General features: G+C 40.5%; 1 protein-coding gene across 1 annotated transcript; it reads left to right on the forward strand.

Moving 5' to 3' along the window:
- Nucleotides 1-685: 685 nt before the first annotated feature.
- On the forward strand, nt 686-18,508 carry CRKL (CRK like proto-oncogene, adaptor protein). The gene is made up of 3 exons (XM_037372475.1): nt 686-1,539; nt 5,017-5,479; nt 14,550-18,508. The coding sequence occupies exons 1-3, from the start codon at nt 1,226-1,228 to the stop codon at nt 14,682-14,684; spliced, it is 912 nt and encodes a 303-aa protein (XP_037228372.1). The 5' UTR covers nt 686-1,225; the 3' UTR covers nt 14,685-18,508.
- Nucleotides 18,509-18,561: the final 53 nt, after the last annotated feature.

Here is an 18,561-nt window from a genome sequence, read left to right on the forward strand (position 1 = left end):
TCCTCTTCAGGCCTGCCACACCATCCTCCCGCCCCGCCAGCCAGGGCTCTGACCCGTTATCTGGGAACAAGGCCCTGAAGAGACAGGAAACCGTCTCCTAGAGCACGTAGGAAGTTCTCCCAAGATCAGAGGAGGTTATCAGAGCGGTCTGTTCCTTAAAAACAAGTAATAACTAAGAAAAACAACAAAACCTCAAGGAAGGTGGCCTGTCCCCAGGCGGCCTGCTGTCAGGGCATGGCGGGGAGGCCTGGGGCCGCCACAGACCCCCGAGGGGTGGGAAGCTGCGGCCGGCCGCCATGGCAAAGCGGGAGAGATGAGGAGAAGATGGAGGAGGTTCGCTGGCGGGTGCCCCTCAGGCGTCTTCAGCCCGTGGGCTGGGCCGCGTTCTCTGGGAGCGACTCTGACCAAGCGCGCCTGCAGGCGGCCAGGGACAGTGCGGGGGGCGCCGCGGGGGTCTCGCACCCGCCTAAGGTGGTGGGCGAGGGTTAGAACAGCAGCAGCCCTGGGGCACTGGGGAAGGAGGGCGCTGCGTCCCCCGGGCACCGAGCCGCCGCCCCCACCGGCCCCTTCAGCGCGTCCGGCCGCCCCCTGCGGCGGCGCGGCCCCGTCTCCCCGCCGCCGCCCCTCCCCCCGCCAGCGGCGCGCGCGGTAGCACGCCTGCGCGGGGCGGTGTCTCCGGAGAGCTCCCCCCGCCCGGCGCCGCCGCCATTTTGGTGCTCGGCTCTGAGAGGGGAGGGAACCGATAGCAGAAAGCGGGAGCCAGGCGCTTCTGCCTCCCCCGCCCCCCTCCCTCTCCCCGGTCTGGCTGCGGCGCCGAGGTACCGTAGCAGGCCACCCTCGCCACCTTCCCGGGCCGCCTGTCCGTGTCAGCCGCCGCTGCTCTTCGCCACCCGCCCAGCCGGGCCCGCCGCAGGCCTGAGAGGCGGGAAGGATGCCCTGCACACCCCGCCGCTGAGGGAGACTCGGGGGCCCTGACCGCCGCGTCTGGCCAGCCCCACCCCAGCCGCTCCTCGGCCCTTCGCCTCCGGAGGCACGGAGCCTCCTTCTCCCCCTTTCCCTGGGCTTCCTATTTTCTAGGCTGGGCACTAGCCGCTTCCTCCTAGCCCGCTCCGCCTCCCCAGCCTCCCTGCCCAGGCCTTCCCTTCTCCGAGTCTCTTCCTCCGCCTGGGCCTTCGGGCTCTTCACCTTCCTTCCCCACCTCCCTTCCCCTTCCCCGCCCGGAGCCATGTCCTCCGCCGCCCGCTTCGATTCGTCGGACCGCTCCAGCTGGTACGTGGGCCCGGTGTCTCGGGCGGAGGCGCAGACGCGGTTGCAGGGGCAGCGGCACGGCATGTTCCTGGTGCGGGACTCGTCCACCTGCCCGGGGGACTACGTGCTGTCGGTGTCCGAGAACTCCCGCGTTTCCCACTACATCATTAACTCCTTGCCCAACCGCCGCTTTAAGATCGGCGACCAGGAGTTTGAGCACCTGCCGGCCCTGCTGGAGTTCTACAAGATCCACTACCTGGACACCACCACCCTCATCGAGCCTGCGCCCAGGTGAGTGCCACCCTCCCTCCGCCCCACCCACTGCCATCTGTGCTCCCGGTGGCGCCAGGAGGGGGGGAACCTTACGCCAGCCTTGTAGCTCCAGGATCTTAGCATTGGTTGTAGGGCCATGCTCAGGCCCTGAGGAAACATCTGTTCTGGCCCTCGTTTGAAGCTCGAACAGCGGTCCTTAGCGCTCTGAATCTCCATGACCATTACAGGTTGCTCTTTCAGTCAAATCATCTGTATAACGTAACGTACAAGGCCTGCTTTTACGGTGCATGTAGGCATGTGCAAAGGTACCGTGTACATTTCTACCACTGGCTGTAATTGCCTTTTGAGAGGGTGTGGTCACGCTTTGTGTCAACCTTTTCTTCTGGTATTGTCCCTGCTGTTCCTAGGATGATTGAAAAGCTGGTTCACAAGTCGTCTTCTCTGTGACTGAAGCACAGCCTCTGAGCTCAAGTTGCTGTCTGCCCAGGCATCCACACTGATTACAATAGAACAGGCCTTTATGCGATTAGAATGCTTCACCCTGTTGAGTCGGCTTTAATACATTCTAGGACAGCATTTCCTAAATTTCTAGGGTGGCATTTCCACTCCCCCCAAAATGTAAAACATTTATTTCTCAAAGTTTGGATACGGCACTGTTCATCTATATTTTTATACTATACACACTACACTAAGAAATTCTATTCTAGGAGGATGGGAAAATGTGACTTGGCTATGAGGTCATTCTTTGTCATGTTCCCAACATGAGGCATACCTGTGACTTGCATCAGTAAACTGCTTATCAAGAACATTAGAACATATTATTTTCAATTACTAAGGCCTTCCCTAGTATCTAACTTCAAAGCTTTTGGGCTTCTTGGATAGAATGAAGTGGGGAAAAAAAGCTAGGAAAGCAGTGACACATTAAAAAAATTCAGATTGCTTTTCTTCTAAATTCTTCAGTGTAAAATCTTACTGTGTTTTGCCCATTAGCAAGTTCTTGGGGCACGGGGGAGTAACTTTGAGGTTTATAGTTACAATTTAACCTTGGCATAGGCCAGTTCTTAATGGCAATCAATTGTCAAAGGTTGACAGTAGCTTGTCAAAAAAAGTCTTTCTGTAAAGCTGTCACGTGATGGGAGGGATGTGACAGAAAGCACTAGCTTCAAGAACTCTTGAAGTTGCTGAGAAGGCTGAGAAGTCTTCTGGGTGGTGATTGTGCTGTGGCTAGAGAGATGGGTAGGGGAGAAAAAAAAATAAATTTCACCATTGCAGGAACACTTAAATGGAGCTGCTTAGTGTTATGTGCATGCTTAAACTTGTGGGAAAGTTGGGAGGAAAAAGTCTGCGTGCTTATCTCAGTTCTCCTTAACCTGGATACTGTTGTGCCTTTCTGGGTGTAAAAACTTTTTCTTAATCATACATGGCAACGATTGACATGGCTTTTTCAAAACACTTGAAAACTTAGCTAATTCCAGTTGCTTACTTGGTTTGGTATATGTTAGGAGTCTTGTGTGAAACGTTTTATGAACATTTTAGTACCACCTTATTTTCAAGGTTATGATTGCATATTGTTCTCTCAGCCTACAGAAACAGATGTGACCTAGCCTGCTGTGAACTGACAAGCTTTTTTATAAAGCAACAAATGAGTTTTCCTTAGTATGATTTTTGTTCTAAACTCTTTTAGAAAAATCAATAACATGATTGATGGTTTAAAATTATGTTTGAAGGACACTTCCTGCTGCAAGAGGGAGGATGAGAGGTAGCATTTCCGGATTATTTTTTAATTTATTTTTAGTTAACAAACTAGGTTTAGAACAGGGGTGGACAAGTATGTGCTTCAAAACAGTTATTGCTAATTCTTGTTTCTCTGGTATTTTCAGGGGAACATCACACTCAGGTGCTTGTGCTTTTGAAGGCTGTTGATTTTTTAATTTCATAAAGTACAGTATGAAGAGATGCTTTTTGTGGTAGGATTAAGTAGTTGTATATAGCCATACAACACTTAGCTATCAGAGATGACATTTTAAACTTATAAAACAGTTGAAAACTGACTGGTTTAAGCTTTCTATTTGTTCTGTGTCACTAGTGAGCTCTGACTGGCTTTGGCCACCACAGGCTGTCTTACAGAAGCATGTATCTTTCTGTTTAGGGCTTCTGGCATATCTTGCAAAAATCATAGGGATTTGACTTCCATCTTATTTTGCAAGTTGCAAAAAAGAATTGAAGTAGGCTAATGACATGCATTCTTGCTGTCTGGGCTTAGATAGTATCTGCTATGGCCTATATACGTTAAGATTTCTGACAGCTGCTTTGAATAAAATGTGTAAAATTTGTGGTAAAAATTGCAGTGAAAGTTGTTCATCAAATTAGACTATCTTATATATTATCACAGACAATGAAATCACTGTATTGGACAGATGATGGGTGTAGTAATAAACAATTATGTGAATAAATAAAAGGTAATATTATGGTTAATTAGGCAAAGGTGTATTTCTAGATGGTTAGCTTTTTCATTTCTTACTCCATTCTTACCAGTGGGTGCAAGTTTTTCATAATTGTCTTCTATGAAGATGTCGCTTTCGGGTTATTAGGTATTTAAATATGCAGTAAAGATAAGTACTTTGAAACTAGTATTTTTCTGTTTATAACAACCCTTTGAGAGTTGAAGTTGTAAAAATATGATTAGGGAGCTTAATTCCATATTACTTTCCAGAAAAGAAGGGAAAAGTGTTGCCTCCTAAAAACACAGGATTTGTCTCCCTCTTTTCTTAAAGAAAGGCGTTTTCAGTATAAATGTGAATGGCTGTCCCCAAAATTCTGCATGAGAGTAGTAGGATTTGGTTAGAAAGATGCTGTGCTACCAATCAGAAAGACAACATTGGACTTCTAGCTTTGAGTTAGAAAACTGTGTTTATTATACTCTCCTCTTACTTTTATTCCCTCTCCCCACTGTGTTCCCTCTAGTCTAGTTTAGAGTTACTGAATTCTTTAAAGTAGATGCTGAAGTTAAAAATGTAGGTGTGATGAACTGAAGAGGATTATTTAACTCTGCAAGATCCCCTCTACCCCAAGTCACACAAATAATTTGTTTGGTTTTATGTATTGCCTCTCCACCCCAAGTCTCTGAAATAATTTTCATTTGGTTTTGTGTGTCATAACTCTCATAACTTAAGCTATAGAAGTAATTTTATTTTACCCCAAGATTCTCACAACTATCCAAAACAGGTGAAGGTTTTGCATTATTCCTCTCAACTTTCTGCATCCATCAGATTTTTATTTGGTTTCTGGGGAAGCTAATTTGGGTATTTAAGAAGTTACTTGAGAGCATGAGTTACTCATGAAATGCCTCACAGTGCTACCAAGCCAATACTTCTGTTACAAAGCTGAGTAAGTAATTCTCCTCTAATTGGCATTGCTACTGTAAAACTGGTAAGCTTTGTTACTGGAAATACAAAACAATAGCTATCACTTACACTGTATCTTTTTTAAACTTAGGTATCCAAGTCCACCAATGGGATCTGGATCTGCCCCTACTATGTCCACTGCAGAAGAAAATGTGGAGTATGTTCGGACTCTCTATGACTTTCCTGGCAATGATGCTGAGGATCTTCCATTTAAAAAGGGCGAGATACTGGTAATTGTAGAGAAGCCAGAAGAACAATGGTGGAGCGCCAGAAACAAGGATGGTCGGATTGGGATGATTCCTGTTCCTTATGTAGAAAAGCTAGTCAGATCTTCTCATGGGAAGCATGGAAACAGGAATTCCAACAGTTATGGTATTCCAGAACCTGCCCATGCTTATGCTCAGCCTCAAACCGCAAGTCCCCTTCCCTCAGTATCCAGCACACCTGGAGCAGTGATCAATCCTCTGCCATCAACACAGAATGGACCAGTCTATGCCAAAGCTATCCAAAAGAGAGTACCCTGTGCTTATGACAAGACGGCGCTGGCATTAGAGGTAAGTTTTTCCTCTCAAGTCTCAGGGTTTTCAATTGTTTTGTAAAACAAGAAACTAGGAATTGTTAGTGGCAGAGTTCATGTGGGTGATTTCATATGGAATCTGCTTATCTCTGTCAAGGGACTAAGAAGTTAGGTTACATTCTGAAGGAAGATCTACAAAAATTGCTTATTTATACCACTTCCTCTGAGAAAAGTGACCAAGTTACTTCAGGAGCTGTATTTACCCTCTCTTCTTGCCTATTCAACAGTGCAAATATGTTAACAAGGGTAGTGGAGTATATGCATCCTGCTGCAGAATTAAGTGCTAGTTTGAGGATGACTTTGCTTCCCCTCCTAACCTTGGGGAAGGAGGCAGATGTTTCATTAATCATTGCAGTATTCCAGGTTGAGAACTGGTAGTAGCATCCTTAAGAGAAAGGTAAGGATTGCCAATAAACATAGCATTTGCAATCCTCAACTGTAGGGTGAGATGCATTTGAGTAATCTGATGCTGAGTGATGAAATCTGGGCAGAAATATATCAGAAGTACTCTAGTCTCTTTTACTTTTGTTTACAAAAGTGTAATTTGAGAAACTTTTAAGACCTAAACTGAAGGCAAGGGGGTTAGATGAAAGGCTGTAGCATAGCCTCTGAACTTGTGTTGAGTTGAACCTTTAATAAGTTCCTGTACTTGCCAAAGCATTTTTCTATTTTATTTTTATTAGGGATGTCTTTAGGACTTTAGAGCCGTGTTCTTTAAATGGTAAAGAATTCATGTTACAATTCTAGTTTAACTGGCATAAATGATGGATTGGAAGAAGTTTTTAAAGCTAGATCCAGAACGCTGAGACTGATACTTTTCGGTTTAGGCTATACTGAAGGCTAGTAAACCCATAGTTCAGAAATGTCTCATCCAGAAAAAGCACTAGTTTCAAAGATGAAACTTGAGTGTGCTACAATACTTCAAGGAGCAAATGCAAGGAAACAAGCAAAGGAAGCAACAGTATTTTAGCAAGTAAAATAATAGTGTTTTTAAAAATACTTTCAAACTTTTCCTGTTGCTTTTGCTCAATTATTTTGCAGGTTGAAGCTGTTACCTATAGCTGATACTTTTGACTGAAATTTGAAAGGTTGTATTTGTGACTTCCAGTTATTCGTAACAGTTGCCCTAAGTGTGTTTCCTCCTGTATTTGTAAAACCTCTGCAAGTGGTTACTCATATGGGGTTAAAAGTTAAATGAGTATCACTGGATTTTCCTTGAGTCTTATGAAATCTAGCAGTTTGTTATTTTTGAACAGTGTGTGAAAATTATCATAGACCAAAGTGTAATTTCACTGCCAACTGCACTATACAGAAGATTCCTGCCAAAACTATTCATGCTTCTGAAAACAAACCAATGCAAGCGATTGATTTGGTTATGTTACCAATGTGTCATGGAATTGCTTCAGGGAGCTTGCTTTGCTGCAGGGTAGCAGAACCACTTGGAAGGATGACCCCCACAAATATGTTTTCCTGACTTGCTTTTTAGTGACCTAGTTAATCCTGTCATTTTAGCTGCTCTACTACACCAACAGGATTAATTCTCTGGCCAACATGTAGGTTTGAATTGTTTTGAGCCTTCCCATTGCTTAAATTTTGTTTGAGAGATTCTTCTCTTCCGCTGAATGCCTTGTGTCTTTGTGTCTTTGTGTCTTCCACCACTGGCATATTTTGTCTCCCTGTGTAGTCTGGTTTTTTTGCAAGTGCACCTTAGCCACACTGTGGCTTCTCAAAAGGCTTCAAAGCAGAATTCTGGGAACTGATCTACATTTTCACTAGAATGGGTGATTACATCTTCTCCATGTTTATCCATGCATAGGGAGCTTCAGCAGCCTCATTTTATAGTAATAGTTTTTGTCACATGGACTACTCCTAAAGAAAAAAAATCAACATCTTTTTCATGATGTTCCTTCAGATTGCCTAACATCTACTGGCCCCAATTGATGTATTTAATCCCAACCTTGCCAGGGCTCTACATGCCACTAAATTTGGATCATTTGCAGCTTCTAGTTTGTAAGACCACTGAAAGAAAGTAGCTAGTGGTAGAGAAAGAACACATGGGAATGTTTTGGGGAGCAGAGTTAACAGTGTTCTTTCAGAATAATAGTATTTGATAGTACTCCACTTTAGTATAGGTGTACTCTGATAAATCGCAGTTCAGCTTGTACAGGTACAACACCTTGTTGGTATAATTATACAGTGCCTGATTGTGTAATCTCATTTAAACTGGTAACATGAGAGCAAAATATGTTTGCTGGCTCTAGCTTTGTGTGGTCAGTACACAGACAGTACTTAAAAGGAAGAGAATACCATATGGAGTAAAGCTATTGCATAGTAATCTGCTCGACTTCCTTTTAAGTCATCCCTAAGGAGGGATGTCATTCTCCTGGGTTCAGTTTGAAAATGGGACAAGCACTCTGCCTGCAAGTCCAGTTTTTCTGTTGCACACTATTGTTTACATAAGCTGTCAAAAGTAGGTAAAATATTTTTTTAATTTCTCACATGAAAAATGTAGATTGTAAAATGAGTGAATATTCTACTGAAAATCTGAAACAAGATCTGTTTGGTTGGATAATGATGGAGTGTTTAACTTTTAACAATCTTTAAATACTACTTTAATAGTTTAAGGGCAACTACAGTGTTGTTCCTGTAAGGGTACTAATTAATACAGTGTATCTTACAATGTGGACCTTGCTGGGCTAAAATTATTTACCATTCGTATTGGTATTGTTGAAGGGATTAACATCTAAATGTTGACTTGGTCCTACTGCGTTGTATGCCCTACTTATATTTTCTAAAAAAAAAAGGAAATAATGATCTGTTTATTTAAAACTTATTTTAGCCTATATAGCTACTGTCTCAAAGCATACAGTTGGTATATGCATAACTTTGGGCATCTCCCCGCACCAGCGAACAATCAGTAAAGCCTACAATAAGTTATATGTATTTCTAAAATTTACATTTACTGTTGTTGATTTAGTTACCATGGCAGTTCAGATTTAATGTTTTTAATGAAATGATTGAAGTCTGTAGTTTCTCACTACAACTAACTTGACTTGCTAACGTGTGTAGTATTTTCATGGATGCTGCATTCAAAAACAAACTACTGAACCACAAAACACCCCACCCCACAACCATGAAACCAACCAATGACCCAGACCTGTTTCTTTGCTTGTGTGCTTTTAGCAAGTAGCAGTTTTCTTCAGTCCTGGTGCTCTAGAGGAAGGAATATGAAGGACAGGGATACAGTGACCTGTATTTATTGGGACTAGAACTCTACATTACAGGATTATGTTCTTCAATCCTGCTTTTCTTTGGGAAAACTAGGAGGGCAATCCTGTGTTCAAAGGTTATACAGGATAGCACTTTAAGGTAATGAATTCTGTAAGAGCAGAGATTCTTTGCAGTGTTACTGTCATACAGAGCAGCCAAGTCTATCTGAAAAGTTTCTCAGCATTTAATAACCTGTAGTTCTATAGCCAGCCTGTTAAAACAAGGCTTCATTAGCATATTAGTGTTAAAGTGGATGCTTTAACCAGCACACGATGTGGATGCAGTGCCCAGTAGACTAAGACCTAGTATGTTTTACCTTAAAGGAGCTTATCTGTTGGTGGTTGGCTACTTCTTTTTCGGATCCAAAGTAGTTGATTAATCTCTCAACTTGTACGCAACGAAGTTCTTTATGTCCAGCACAGTCAGTAGACAGACTAGTGGTGGATAATTCCCTTGAACTAGTGAACTGTTTGAAGGTTAATTCAGGATGTGAACAGCAAATTCCAGATTCACTTGCGAAATGGTGTAAGGAACCAAAAAATGGGAGACTGGCAGCAGCCACTAGATTTATGTCTGCCATGTGTTTAAAAAATGGTTCTAAAATATATTGCAAATGCTGTAAGAAGTGTCACAGACCACTCTGAAGGCAGTAGTAGTCCTAGAGTTCATCTCCAGACTTAACATGACAGTGTTATGGGATCTTTTGAACAAGAGCTTCACTATATTTTTATAGCAGAATTTTTATGCTAATGATGGCTTTTTCTAGACCTGTGCCAGCATTACAGCATTAAGTAGTTTATCAGTTCATGATTGTCAAACTTACGTTTGCTACTACAGAGTTAACCTGTTACCTAAAATGTTTTGGTGAAATAAATACCCATTCACCGTAATTATGTAACTGACTCTCAGTATTCCTCTTGAGCTTGTTACAATTAGGTTACAGTTAACTTTTTTCCTCTTCAAATGAAAGTTGAGACAAGTAGGCCAAAATGTGCTAGTAGTAGAGCTTGCTTAATTAGGAAATCAGGCTGCTTCTTTCACTAGACAATAAGCATGGTGCTTTCCTAAGCCAAGGAAACTTAGTATTGCTGTGTTAAACGTTAAAATGCATCTAACCTACAAGGTCTAGATTTCATGCAAAATACTGAGCCTACATTTGTGTAGTGCAAAGCATTGATGGGGGAGCTTTAGTTCTGATAACTGTTGAATTGAAAGTGACGTTGGCAGCAGGATTTCTGTGTCTGTGCTGACATGCACCAGCTTTTCAGTGTGCTGCCTTTGAAATTACAACTGACAATTACTTTGGAGATTTTGTGTGAAATCTTCATTTTTGTAATTAATTTTTTAATCATTTTCCAGTCAGTTATCAGTGGTTCCCATTGTGATAGTGCTGAGTGCCTCACAATTTAATTTACATTCACCTTCAGAACTGTTTGTGGAGTTTGGTTTTGGATGAATCCAAAAGCAACATAAGATAACCTAGACAAGATCCTGTGCTACAGTGACATTCAGTGTGGCTCAAGACAATGGTCTTTAGGAGTTTTGAGCTCTCCCAGTTCTATACAGTCATGACAGCTAGCTTAATCAGATGGAAACACAGGCTAACATCATTTAATGAAAAGCAGCACTTTACCTGTGGTGCTGCAGCCTCAGCTCTGGCAATTGTCCTAGCTATGCTTAAAATGCCAACTTCAGTTGTTTTACTCTATTCCTAGATGAGGCTTCAACATTTCTGTGCTGACCTTTGACCTGTTTTCATGTGTCAGGAATGGTCTTTCCTCTTAATTACTTGATTCTCTGGTTTGGGCATCAATTATTATTCTTCTGGCACATGACATCAGAACTGATGGATAATTAAGCTGTGCTTTCAGCCTGTTGGTTTCTTGACTTCCAATACATAAAGCACCAGCTACTTTAGCATCACTTGGAGCTGTTTGCAGTGTGACTGAACCCTTTGCCTCTTTTGTGTAGCTCAGCTTTATACCTTTTGGTGACAATGGCATATCAAGTAATTTTAGTGTTGAGCCTTGTTCTTCTCCAGAACAGGCAGCTGGTCTGAACAATTGTTTCGCTTTTGGTATTAATGCTAGTGTCGCTGAAGAAGGTGACTTGTGACACCAATCAGGATAATGACTGAGATTCAACACCCTGTAAATTCCAGAGAGCAATGTGTTTTCTATGGCTCTTGACCCAGTGGGATAAAATTATGATTTAGAGTTTTAATGCATTTTAATCTCCTTAAACTTAGATTACAGAAGTCTGTATCAACCACAGAACTATATACAATTGTTGGAATATTTGTAAAACACATTGAATTTGTTGACTGTGTGACTAAAATGGCATGCAGGAAACCTTTTGCAGTGTATGAATCAGCTTCAAATGGAAGACAGGTATGGAAGAATCTAGAGTGAATGAAGTAAGCTTTCTGACTGGCGTATTCCACAGCTTGTGTTTCCCCAGGGCTTTGAATTCATGCTGTAACAGGGACATAATGAAAGGATGCTATCTAAAATACGTTTTGATTTTTATCATTTGGGTGGAACCAAATGGCTGCATTTCAGAAGTATTACTCATTTCAGCAGTTGATACTTCCACCCAGAGATGCTGGCATGCTTTACAAGTGAATTAACTTATCTGAGAGATGCTGAATCTAAGGAAGCATTATCCTAATTTATAGATAAGGGCCATGAGCTGTCCAGAGTCATACAGGAAGTTTGTGGCAGAGATGAGAATAGAACCAGGTCTCCTGACTGTCCTGTGCCTAATCATAAGACAATCCTTCTGACTGGCTTAAAACATTCTCTGAAAAAAATAGTGTGTTAAATAATTTTAGTGGGAGATCACACCTCAGCTGACCATATTCTAGATGCTTTAAAAAGCATTTACCAAATACTGCTTTTGGTACTTTAGGGAAAAACTACAGAGGGACTACTTATCAGATTCTTCTAGACGTTGTCAAAATGGAAGTCTTTAACATTAAGATCCACAAATTACTCTATCATGACATCAAGGTTCCTTCTCCAAAATCTTGTTTCAACATGCTGTTTCATTTACCCTTCTCAGGGGAACTGCATTTTTTTTTAGTAGAACACAAGAGGATATCCAGAAGCTTTCACTAAAAAACCCCAAAACTACTACTCAAAAATACAAAGTTATTGCAAATCAACGTATTATTCCAGTGGTTCTTGGCATATGGGAGTATTTTTTGAGTAGCTTTTGTCAGCTAGCACTCATTAAGGGCAGGTAAAGATTTGTAGCAGCTTTGCCCACCCAGCCACCCAAAGAACACTTTACATTGCAACAAACTGGGATGTAGATCAACAATGCAATAGACTTACATTGTAAGTTTTTTACTCAGCTGAAGCAAGACTTCCAAACCTATTCATGTTGTAGAAATCCTTCAGAATTAAGTTGAAGGATTTCTTTTTTCTAGAGCTTCAAAATGAATAATGGATTGATATCTACAGCGCATGAGCAGAATTAAATTGTCAGAAAATGCAGGTCCATGTTTTTAATCCAATATACTACAGAATTTTCTTTTTCTTCTATGAATAAGGTTGAAGTGTTTGAGCATGGATTGGTTTTATGGTGTGATACAAATGCAGTTCTGTAGTAGGTGTTAACTATTGCAGTGTTGGCTGCATCTTCTCGAATTTGGGTCTAAAATTTGGAACTTGGATCCGTCTTCAAGGGTTATATAAATCTAGCAACGTAACAGCGAGTTATTTATAGATGTTATCAGCCTTTTCCCAAAGAGAGATTTGTTAGGTTCCTGTTTAGGTCATCTTGTTACTATTTAAAGCTTTCTCCAGCCTTTCTATTCAGAGAAGCGTCTGACAAATTATATATTTGCTAAAAAGCACAATTCAAGCATGTTGCAGTACTCTGTGAGGAGGTGAACACCAGTCAAATTAATGCTATATGTATGTGCTAACTATCGTGGGCAGTGTATAAAGACTTAATAGTATATGCTGACTTCATGTTTGAGTTTAGGAACAGCATAAGATGTCCATTTAAGAAAGACCATTTAGTACAGTCTCAGGTATATCCCAAGATCTTACGGGAGTTCTGAGGAGTTTTTCCCCTCTTTTAAAAGCACCAGATTACAATTGTTCCAAGTGTAACAGTCTCAGATTTGGTGGGGTAGATGTGACATGGACAGCCTGAGTAGTGAAGACAAAGTAGAGGAAGGGTGGAGCAACACATTTTGCTCAAATGTCTAATTTCATTCTAATTTGCAACATAAAGCTTAAATCTCTAAAAAATAATTTCAAAGTTTGAGAAAGTTTATTTTAAGAGATAGAACACTGAGTGACTGAGGAGTTTATTATAGCATCTTAAATTTCACTTAAGGATTTGCTTCTGAATGATCTTAAAAAAAATACCTATTGGAGTAATGGTAACTGGTTTAAACAGGCTTCAGATCATCTAGTGATGTGCACACTGTTTTGTAAACTTGGGGATTTTTCTTTAATAGAAAATACCCAGGTCTTGCCTGAAAGGTTTTAATCTAAGGCCCTTGGCCAAGGTCTTTAAACTGTCTGCATCAGTTCTAAATTTTAATGCTATCTAGATAACATAGACAAATAGTTATACATGCTGTATCAGGACTAAAATCTTAGTTTTTCTTTAAGTAAGATCAAAGCTAGTTACCTTTGGATTTCACAGAAGTAGCTCCGTAACTGAGACTTGACTACAAAGAGCCTGGACCTAGTTTGGGGTTGTTGACCTGTTGGCCATTGGTCATAGGCTGGTTCTACTTTTTGTGACATTAGTTCTTGGCTACTAATGTAACTTTTCTAATATTTACTATAGTTACCACACAGAGTAAATTAAGTAAACAGGAAGGGAGGTGTAAAGTTAAGAGTGGTGCTGCAACAGACCACATGTTCAGCTATTCTGAAGCATTTAAGGGAGAAATTACTATTTAGCTAGTCTCAGATGCTACTTGTCAAATTGGATATTTTGCTTTGTAACTTACCCACATTAAAAACAGGCATTGAACAGTAAGAGTGTAACATCATCATTTGGGCTGATGTTTCTTGCTTGACCATAGTTTAGCTTTTCTCACCTTGCGTTGCCAAGTAGGAAGAAACATAGTTATGGTACAAAAGGCCTGACATGTCATTGTTCCCGTTTCAAATCTCTTTGGCAGGATGTAGAGGTGAAAACAACAAATAAAGCTAGAATCTGTACATCTAATATTTAAAAACAAAGTTCTGAAACTGCTTTTGCCTGCTTTGGAAGTGTACTGTTATTTTTGAAACTGCAGAAGCTCCTTAGACTGTGATAATCAGAACTAGAACTTCAAGTGATGGTTTCTTTGCTGTAGGAATCTCTATTTGAAAAACTGTTTCCTTTGAAATAAGCCAGCTGATGCTAAAAAGAGTATGAGTAATGTGCTCTTTTGAATGGATGTTGCATCTTATTACTGATGGTAGCTTTAGTGATGTTAATTTATATTTAAGTTTATTGTTGCCTGAATTTGTAAGCTTTCCTATAGGAAAAGGTACAGTTCATCAATATGTCTAAATTTGTAAATACCTATTTAATTAAGAGTCTGAAAAAGAATGCAGACAGCATCATCATGTTTAGCAGCAAAATGTTGGTATTTTAGTTAAAGTAATTTTTCAGTTTAATCTTATGTCAAGAGGAGGGTCGGTTTTATTTCCCCTATGATAAGCTTGTATTTGTTGTTCCTCTTCATTTGACTTGTTTCTATAATTTTATTTTGTATTTCCATGTGTGATAACTTTGGGGTTTTTTTTATTATGCAGGTTGGAGATATTGTGAAGGTTACAAGGATGAATATAAATGGTCAGTGGGAAGGAGAAGTCAACGGTCGAAAAGGGCTCTTCCCATTCACGCATGTCAAAATATTTGACCCTCAAAACCCAGATGAGAATGAATGATTCCCTCTGCCCGATTTACACTGCTGCTTCATTTTCCTGGCTATCATTAGCATTGTTTGAGGTGGGATGATGACTTAATGGCACATTGCTAGCATTGCCCATTTTCCAGCTTGCTGCAGTTTGATGGTTCTTTTAATATACATTTGGAATACATACAACTGAAGTCACTGCCTGACCTTCATACCATAGTTGCGTCATCCAGAGTTTAGTTTCATTTTTCAAACTCTGTTGGGCCTTAAGCTGGAGAAGACTGAACCAGTATATAGTAGAGAAATACGGGAAGAAAACCTTTCCATTTGAGACTTCCATGGACTTTTTCTGGCTTGCTCAGTAGGAAGAGCCCTAATCTTACTTAGATCAAATGTGCAACTTGTGCATTACTGTCCAACAAAAAGCAACAACAAAAATGCAATTTTAGGACTGAAGAAGTCTTAGTTTTAAGAGAACCTGTCCTAAGATAGTACATTTAAAATTATGGTCTCTTTAAAGGACAATAATTGAAGCTTATGTATTTTAAGCAGTTGTATTAGAAGCTGCTCTTTTCTGTTAACTCTTAAGCTTGTTGTTGACCTTCCTGAAACAGTGTGTGTTAAATGCAAATAACCATTGATTGAGCTGCATTGAAGCTGAGGCATTTATTTATAAGGAAACTTAGGAGGGGTTGATACTTGTAACCTGTTTTTGACATACTTAATGCATTTCTGTTGATTTTTGCAAGCACTAACTGTAGAGAGTGAGCTTTAAAGGGAAACACTTTGGCCTGGTCTACATACAGCTCTTTGGCAGTGTAGAAGGTGTGGTTTTACTAGTATAGACATGCTCGTCACCAAGGTCCTACTTGGTAGACAGATTGATCAGACTGCCATGGTGCAGAGAGAGATGAGCGGGACAGAAGAACTTGGTAAATACTGGTTAAATCCTCTTATTTAAACATACACCTTTTATCCCCATTTCTCTGCAGGCTCCCTCATCTCTCCAAAGTTTCCTAGCTATGCCAGCCCCAGCTTGTTGAAAACTCCTTTTCAAACACAGTACCTTTTTTTCTAGGGTGTCTCCACGTTGCTGTGCTTCCTTCCCTGAGCTGCTTTCATCTTCTTTTTTTCCCCTCCCTCTTTTTCCTTGCTTGCATCCCAAGTCCTCTGCATGCTGCCATCTTTTTTTACTCTTCCAAATGAGTTGGCTCTGGTTTATATATGCCCCAGATCCCTCCCCCTCCCAGTATCCTCTAGAAAATGGTTAATTGGAGTCAGCTGCCTGGGTTCCCCCATGTAGTAAATTAATGCTCAGGCTGGAGGAGGCTACAAAGGTGTCTGTTACCAGTATAACTTCTTTCCCTTTTTCTGTACATAAGCTATACTGCTGTAATTGGATTTAAAGTAGGGAACTGTATGGCTGCAGCTAAATAAGTACAATTCATGTCACACAGGTTAAGTCCTTAGCCTGCGTACAGGATATGAAAGCTTAGGTACAGTGGTATCCTGTAGTGCCGCCTGCCTTTAAATGTGTTTTGTAGGTGAACTGGAATGCTCTTTTAAAAAGAATGGAACACTGAATTAACAGAATAAACGTCTGCAAAGACTACAACGACAAAACCTCCCTTTTCAGGCACCCTGGTTAACAGAAAATGGCTGTTGCAGAAGCTGATAGAAAAACAGCAGCCCCCATTTTTCAACTTTTGAAGGCTGTTGGTTGTAGCAAAACTTCAGACACCCGCAGAATCTCACCAGTTCTTATATATGTCAAATTATATACAAGTTGTTGTCTTCAGTTCCAGCCTGTTTTCTTGTTGATTTGTGTCACTTGATCCTAATAAAAGCACGTTGTTCTTGGTTCATGTGCAAGTGCCTTGGAAGGCACTGAAGAAATGCAAAAATGGCATTTGCAACAAGACATTCAAAATGCTGGGTGTTTTTAAAGAAGCCTCTCCGTTCATCTTTTAGCTGTTTTCTGTAGTACTGATCAAGTGGCTGACAGTCTAGAGGTTCTTGTAGAGCATTTTACTACCAAATTAACTGTGAAGTAGAGTAGCATTGACTGAAGTGTTTGGTGCTGTAAGAGTAATTCTTGACAATAGGCATTGACATTTTGTCTTGCAAAGAAAAGCTATGCAGCTCTCTTAACTAAAGGAGGTCATGCTTTTTCTGTGCCCCAACTATACTTGTAAGTTTACTACATAAATTGTACTACTGAAAGTCATCTTTTGAATACAGAAACTGCACTAAACTCAGTCTGCTGCACAGAAATCTTATTTCAGACCTGACCTAGTTCCAGGCAGCTCTGCAGAAGGCTGATGTTAGAATTCTTCCTTTGCATGGTGAATAAATACTGTGAGATTTGAGGTCTTGAACACAGCTTTTAACTTGGATTTTTTTCAGTGAAATAAATGTCTTGACTCATCCCCTCATTGAATAAGGTGTACGCTTTGAACACAAGCATCGGTTTAGGTTTAATTATGTTCTGATACTGCGGAAAAGTGAAATATTTTACCTTCAAAACTATGCAAAATTTGTGTTTAGTGGCATCTGATGCAAAGACAAGAATTCTTAAATTTCTGGGAACCTGGTTTTAGACCATGGATGAACAGTGTTTCTCCGAGTAGCAGCGGTGTGGTTCAGGTATGTTAAATGTGGTTCAAATGTAGCATACTGACCAGCCTAAGCTGATTGTAACCTTGCTTCAAAATGTGTCTTTGCTGTTTTACTATGAGACAAGTATTTTCCTATAAAGACTGCATTTGATCCATTTGTGTTTCTCTTTGAAGGACTCGGGATTCTCAGTCGCTTGTCGCTTGCTTACATGTGTGCTGTCTGTTGCTTTACGAAGCCTCTTAAATTTGAATGATAACCTACCAGTGTAAATGTTCCTTGGGCGTGTAAGGTATAATGAACATGAAGCATGAGAGCCTACAAATGATGGCTTCGATCTATGCACCATTAAAATCGTTCTTGCTTTTGAGCTAGGAGCTGGTTTAAGTACCTGGTGCCACAATAGTTGACTACCATGAAAGGCTTACTGTTTGACTTCCTCCTGTTATGTACATGTGTATATAGACACTGAAGCCTCTGACCAGTCTGAAAGTTTAAATGAAAACTGTTTTAATCAGTGTCCATCACTGGATAAGCGCTAATTTAATTCATGATTGTTTACAAATTGGGAAAGAATAAACAAAAGGGAATATCCTGTTTGGGTTGGGCTCTGAAGAGCCTGAGCATTATTTTTGTAAAGGGAAAAACAGCATTCTTTGTGCCATTTCACGTGCCTGTAAAGTGATTTTTTATACTGTATTAACATCCTGGGAACGAGTGGGCTGCCTTTGTTTTGTAGTCAAGTTTTCAAGCATTTTCCTCAATACCTGCATTTGAAAGTGAGACCTGCCTAAAAGACTGCCTTTTGGGACCAGTGAAAGCATTCTTGTATAGTTGTCATTTTCTGTTTACTTGTGTTAATTGAAAGTGTGTTTTGGGACAAGGATACAATTATTGCAGTGGGAAAGGTGGCCTTGTATCGAGACAGTCTTCACTGTGTAAACTTTAAAACACAATATGTAATTTAAAGACCATGATCTTCAGGCAATAATATTAAGTGTAAGCTTTTAAAGTTTATTTTGGGGATCATAGCTTGTTTTATTTTTTGTGCTATGAGATTAACAGTATTAAATGAATTATATTCTTAGAATATATGGAGTGTCTTTTCTTAAGATTAGTGCCTTTTTAATTTCTTACTCCAGTTATTTCATAGAACTGGTCCCAACATCAAGCCACTATAAATTTTTTTTTCCAGTGCCCTGTTTGTACAGTCTAAATAAAAACTTGCCTCAACTTACAGTATTATTTGTTGTCATTAGTCTTAAAACCTTGACAATATTAGCAGAGTATTT

This window comes from Falco rusticolus, chromosome 1 (genome assembly GCF_015220075.1).
Source record: "Falco rusticolus isolate bFalRus1 chromosome 1, bFalRus1.pri, whole genome shotgun sequence".
Taxonomy (NCBI): Eukaryota; Metazoa; Chordata; class Aves; order Falconiformes; family Falconidae; genus Falco; species Falco rusticolus.